We start from the raw sequence: 6,499 nt of genomic DNA, 5'->3' as shown, positions 1-6,499 counted from the left end.
GGTCCACGAAGTGCCTCCCACCCAGCAGTTGGAGAAGTCGAGGAGTGGGAACTGGAATTTTTAAAAACTAAAGTCGCGCGTCCACACAAGGTTTTTGACAACTCGTAACTATCACGCATGCTCGTTTAAACGCACGTAACCGGTGAGTTAATGACTTTTTATCACATTCACTCGCTTTAAAGTCGCGAAGTTGGGGGGAAATAGTGAAGAATTTTTTTTTTTTTTAATTCTTCGTGTGGGTCCTCCGGACAAGCACTTGGGTGTTTTAATCGACGAAAATTTCTCGGTCTAATATTTTTTATATGACACTATTTTAATGCATTCTTTTGCTGTAGCTGGCCCTCGTGTTTTTGAGGAAACGGGTTTAATGTAAACTAATAACAGGGAGATAGACGTCTGTGTTGTTCTGCCTGTCTGGACATGCTCACTATGAATGAACCCTTTTTTTCCCAGCACGTAGATATCGCCTTTTGACGTCGTCCTTGAGAATTTTTCTGTTCATATTCTATTTTTACCCTATAATACACAGTAACTCATTGGATTTATGGGTAGGTTTTAACTTAAGTGCTGTACAGAAGGCGAGTGGTTAGCACTGTTCCCACAGTACAGGTAGTCCCCGGGTAACGAACGAGTTCCGCTGGCGACGTAACCCGTATTTCCGCGTAAATCGAAATTAACCCTTAAAATACCCCTAAATACAAGGGCGTAGGTTTGCATAAGGACAGTAGGGACAAAACACTACCAACTTTTCAGGATGCTCAAATTGTCCCCACCAACTTTTGAGCAACCTTATTTGCGTTATATAATGACTTTATGTCATTTAGATTGTCTTCTCATATGTTTTAATTGTTGTAATTCACCCCACCATTATTAAGTGAATTATTTTCATTATATTCAAACTTACATGTACCTCTTTTCACTTACTGAATGTGCCAGTCCATTTTTTTCCCTCCTAAACACTTATTTGATTGGCTGATGACTTGACGCCCCCAACAAACACACACACACACACACATTAGATATCAGGGTTATTAGAAGTTTATTTTCCACCCAGTAGCAGCCAGTGTAAAAAATGTAAAAAGACATCATTGCTGTAGAAGTAGGGAACACACCACTAATTTTGCTACTGAAAGTCTGACCTGCATCAGAGTTAGCATAACATTAAACTGTTTGAACTTGCTAACCTGTAAAACTCGAGTAGGAAGCTTCTTAGAGAGAAGGGTATGTTTTCTACTGTTAACGTTAAATTAACTGTGAGATGTAGTGAACCGAGGTCTACCCTCTTCTCCCCAATTTTACTTTTTATTTTATATATGTGGTCTTAAAGCAGCCCACAGGCGCTTTCTTTCTTTCTTTTTTTTTTTGTTCAGTTTGGCTGTGCATGTGGACAAAAGCAGTAGTGTTTTACCTGAAGGACTGATCCATTTTTATTTATTTATTTATTTATTTTTTTAGTCATTCCTTGACAAAGAAGTTTTTCATTTATTTTTAATTTCTTTATTTAGGCAATGTTGAGTGGTCTTAAGACAAATGTTGATTTATTTTTTTTTTTTTCAATTCCTGGATTGTTAAGAGATGATTAACAAGCTTGTATTTATTTTGTATGTTAATATAATTTAAGTCATGTTCAAATAATGCAATTTACATTTGCTCTTAAAATCGGGACATTTTTTCTGGAAGTTTTAAATATGTTTCTTTAGTAGTTTTTGAAAACAAAGGTTTGAATTGAACAGTGTAGGCTGAACCAATACACATGAAAGTTAGTATACATCAATACAGATTTATTTTGCATTGATCATTATGAATGTCCCGTCCCAAGCAAAAAGTGTGCATGCAGGTTATACTCTTATATCTTCCTTACCATTGTTGAGACCAACCCTACGCCCTTCCCTAAATACCACTATCCTAACTGTCTAAAAACATGCATTATACATCATATTGATAAAATGGGGAAAAAAAGATATTGCTTCCCTCTGGTAACACCGATCACACCATAATTCTTCTTACAACTTACATTTATCAATTTGTCACCTAAAACGATGTTCCACAAAGGGCCAAGTGAGTGCTGGATTTTGTTCCAACCGATACCGCGCAAGCAGTTTAACCAATGAATTTTCTGTTGAAACAAGCAGCACCTGACAAAGTTTAACTGATTATCCATGTAAGAGATCAGATTGGTCAAAAGGTGTCCTCCTCATTGGTTGGAAAGAAAACCTGCACCCAGGGCCAGCCCAGGCCATTTGGAGGCAAAGCAAAATAATGCAAAGTGGCCCATATTTTTGGCCCACCATTTCATCACAGTGTACTGTGAAACCCATACGTCCATATTTTGTATATTAATCAGATTTTGTTGCACTGCATACTTCAAACTTCTCACCCCAAATGATTGTCAGTACTTACAGTAGATAGCGCCAAACCTTTTTCTAAAAGAGGACAGAAAGAAATTAAGGAAGAACTTTTATTTTTTTAAGCTTGTAATCAAGTCTCAAAACTCACAAAAGTCAAATAAAGCAAACTGTAGTCAACAAAATAGAACGCAAATTAAACAATTGCCAGATTGGGGGCCCCCTGGTGGTCAGGGGCTCTAAGCAGGTGCGTAGTCTGCGTATAGGCTGGGCCGGCCTTGCCTGCACCCACTTGGCCCTTTATGGAGTCAGTTTGACACCAGTGCTATAAAGTAAATCAATAGATACATATTTAAATACAAAAATACGGGCGGCCGTGGCGCAGTTGGTAGCTAGTTGTCCTTCGACCGAAGGGTCAGCAGTTCGATTCCCGGCTACGACTGCCCACTGTTGAAGTGCCCTGGGGCAAGGCACTAATTTGCCCCCAATGGAAGCGCCTTGCATGGCAGCAGCAACATTGGTGTGTGAAAGGGTGAATGTGTGCTAATGTAATGCGCTTTGGGCATGTTAACCATGTAGATAAATACGCTATGTAAGTACTGTCCATATAGACCCCAATCACCAACGTCACACAATCGCTGTATTGTGCTGCCGTATTGTGTGTTCGTATTGTCATTGATCGTAGTTTCTAAAGGTTGATTCATTTGCAAATTATTTCAGACGCTGTCAACTCATTGGTTGAGTTGCAGAAAAGTCGTTATTTGGAAAAGCTTCGTTCGATCCAGTCCCCAGATCCATATTTGATGCCCAAACCGATGTTTTCTCCCGTCCGGTCCCATCCCGTGCGTCAGAGCTCGTCCTAAGACCACAAAATTTCCAGTCATACTCCAGTTTATGTCACGATGATGAGTCGGGTACCCAAAATCGGCACCGGCCCGAATACAAACCGACATTTCGTCAGCTGAGCGTCACCGTTGTCACGATTGTAAAATGAAACTTGATCGACAACAGGCCGGTGCGTGCCGAAAAATAGCTGCCCCGCGTGAAATGTCCTCCCTGACAGGAGCGCTTATTTGTAACGCTTTGTTGACGTAATAACATCAAATGTTTTCATGGACACCTTACAGTAATGGATTTACGACTGTAAGATCAGTTTTAAATAATTAAATTACACAAAATATTAGTACTGTATCTTAGTAACAAATTGTGGACGGGGCCACATAACCATCTTTGAACAGAAATGTATTAGTCTACAGGTTTTCAAGAACATATCCCCATGACAATCATACAGGTATGACATTTATTAGATCAAGCAGAGTAAAATAATACATATTCACAGTACAAGAACGTCGTTTCCGTGTGGGCGCTCCCGCCGGGGGGACATTTCGCGCAGGGTGGCTATTTTTCGGCACAACACCTGTTGTTGCGCTCACCTTCTTGCTGCACGACCGTGGCGAAGAGCTTCGTAGTCTCCGTCTGATGATGTCAACGATCCTGTTGGCATCGACACAAACGCATCATGGACCGAGATAAACAAACTGTGCTGCTTTAGAGATTTGCCCTTTTAACAATGGGCACGCAGCAACTACTAAAATGACCGTTTATCTTCTGTTACTGCAACCAACTGCCACACATGCCTTCACCATTTTGATTAATCAATGTTAACGATTGTCAGGAAGGTTTTTGGGTTCGTTTACTAGGCGGTGATTCCTTAGACAAGCAGAAAAACATGCAGTAATAGGAGGAATGTACGTAGCGGTAATATGTTAACACGATGAGCTGACGGACAATATGGCGGCACCAGTAAGGGGGGTGGAGTTGTGAAGTCACGTGATTGGGGTCTATACCGAAAACATACCTCAATGGCTGCACAATAATGCTTGCCTGGCTCTGCCAGACTGTTCTCCCTGTATTTTTCAAACACTGAGAGTATAGTCTGGGAACCAGCCCATTAACGGCCTCTCGAGCAGGTACAAAATCAGTCGACAAATCAGATTCGTTTATTTGCGTGACGTGTTCTTAACGAGCAACGTCACTCTTGCGCGTCGAAAGTCGTCTCCACAACAACACAGATGGTGAATGGGAAAGCCGAGAATATGTTCCAATCCACGGTAAAATCAGTTTTAAATTACCAAAAACACATCGACACGAGTCATTGACAACAGTCTGTCTCGCGCTAGCCATATTGAATAAACTCCGCTCTCTTCGTATGTTTACTTCCGCGCGCAAGTCCCTCGTCCTGCCCTCGTCATTTTACTAACGTCACGTCTGCCCGTCGCTGATTGGTCCACTCCGCTGTCTGTTTGCTGTGGCTTGCTCCGCCCTGGAAATTGTATCCGCGTGAATGGTGGCCAGACTCAATAGCTGGAACAGCGATGAGTCTGGTGTACCAGGCAACAATAATGCAGAGGGAAATAAGGTCAGAATATTCGGCAATTCACCAAGGAAAACGATCACTGCTCAATATGCTCGCGGGCTAATAGCGAGCTAACGGGGGGGTGGGGGGGGTGTTGGGGCATTGCCGAGCCCTCACCGTTTACCGTCTCTCTCCCTTCTTGAACAAGTCCAAGTGCAACAAAGGAAAGCGGAACGCACATATACTGTTGTTTAATGAAATACCACATATGCATAGCAATTACTGTAGAGATCAACCATTTAGATGAATTATATCTAATAAATAACTAAATTAAATGACAAATAATATACTGTACTTACCATCAATACTGAAAGGTGGCGGACGAGACACTGTAACGCGACTTAAAAAAAAAAAAAACGATTGGAGAAAAAACAGCGGACGAGACACGTGTCATAAAGTCGAAATCATGGTAGTCGGGTACGACGTAACCCGGGGACTACCTGTATTCAATGCATATTGTTGCATCTCCAGTTTACACACCAGTGAGTATAAAATGAATACAAAGATGGATGGGGGATGGATGGATGGATGGATGGATGTTCATGTAAGCTGACAAATGTTGATGCGTTCACTTGATTGGTGCCAGTTCTTGTGAGCTAACTCTACATGTGTCTTTATCTATTTTGGCTTTTCATTACCTCTGAATCAAAGGCATGCCTCAGTTCATCCTCCTGTCAGTCCTGCTGCTTGTCACCACAGCTGCTCAACAGCTGACCAGCCCAGAAGGAGAAGAAAATGAAGTGCTACAAAGCACAGAGGCAGACCTCGTCAAGGACCAGGTAAGGGATTTACTTGATAGCAGAGGGATAACTGCTTAACCTGTTCAGGGTCAGATGTCAGTCGAAGTCACCCTTTGCGTACAATAGGTGAGAACATGTACTTTGTACTTGTTGCCAGTCAGGTCACAAAAAAGCCTAAGGAATGACCTTTGGGCTGAACAAACACTTAACTTAAATGTCAAGTAGGGTACCACAAAATACAGGTAGTGCCCGGGTTACGACGGACCCGACTTAGGCAATTTCGACTTAGGCGATTTCAACTTTACGATGCCTGCGTCTCGTCGTTTTTTTTTTTTTTTTTTAATGTTGACTTTTGTTTTGCTTTTATTTTGGCGCAGGAAGAGTACAGCTGCTTGGAAGCGAGTGCGTGTAGAGATGCGCCCGCCCACCCCACACACGCACACACAGAGCAGCCGGGTGACAGCCTGCGCGCACATTTGTTGCTTGTAAAGCATCCAGAGGCGACAGCTGTATATAACCCCTTTTGTACTGTTGTTTATTGTTCACATTTTTCATTTGTGGTCGAATACTTGGGGCGAGTTTCTGTGATTGTTTTTGATGATGTGCGGATACTAACTGATAACGGCTAATTGTTTGTTATTGCTGTCTTAGGAGCTACTTGTAAACACAAATTTGAATTGCTGTTATTGAAGATGAGATTGATTTAACTTCATTTTATTTTAGTTTTATTCTGCAAGTGTTTATTTCATGAGCAGCTGAATGAAGTCAGCAAACCACACAGACGTCCTACATTGTCATTTCGGAGCTTAGCTCACTGTCTAGCTAGGACTTAGCTCCAAAGTCTTTGCGAGGACAGTACAATAACACATAAAACATGTTTTTAGAGTTTTTTTTTTTTTTTAATTAGAGGGTGTTTTGGGGTATTTAAAGGGTTAATTTCGACTTATGCGGAAATTTGGGTTACCGTATTTTTTGGACTATAAGTCTCAGTTTTTTTT

The 6,499-nt window shown here is 41.5% G+C and overlaps 1 protein-coding gene across 4 annotated transcripts in view; it reads left to right on the top strand.

Annotated features, from left to right (window-relative positions):
• si:ch211-221n20.8 (uncharacterized protein LOC100034409 homolog) overlaps window positions 1-6,499 on the top strand; it is a 29,925-nt gene continuing 23,426 nt past the window's right edge. For 3 of the 4 annotated variants that reach the window (XM_057840574.1, XM_057840575.1, XM_057840573.1), the window contains exons 1-2: window positions 1-142; window positions 5,413-5,540. In XM_057840574.1, the coding sequence (XP_057696557.1) occupies window positions 5,415-5,540 (126 nt within the window). In that variant the 5' untranslated portion in view covers window positions 1-142; window positions 5,413-5,414. Of the gene's footprint in view, window positions 143-5,412; window positions 5,541-6,499 lie in introns of those variants that run through there. The other variant, XM_057840576.1, reaches the window with a different exon arrangement.

The sequence above is a fragment of the Corythoichthys intestinalis genome, chromosome 7, assembly GCF_030265065.1.
Source record: "Corythoichthys intestinalis isolate RoL2023-P3 chromosome 7, ASM3026506v1, whole genome shotgun sequence".
Lineage (NCBI taxonomy): Eukaryota > Metazoa > Chordata > Actinopteri > Syngnathiformes > Syngnathidae > Corythoichthys > Corythoichthys intestinalis.
Note: the sequence above shows the minus strand (reverse complement) of the source record. Positions and strands in the feature narration are given on the sequence as shown.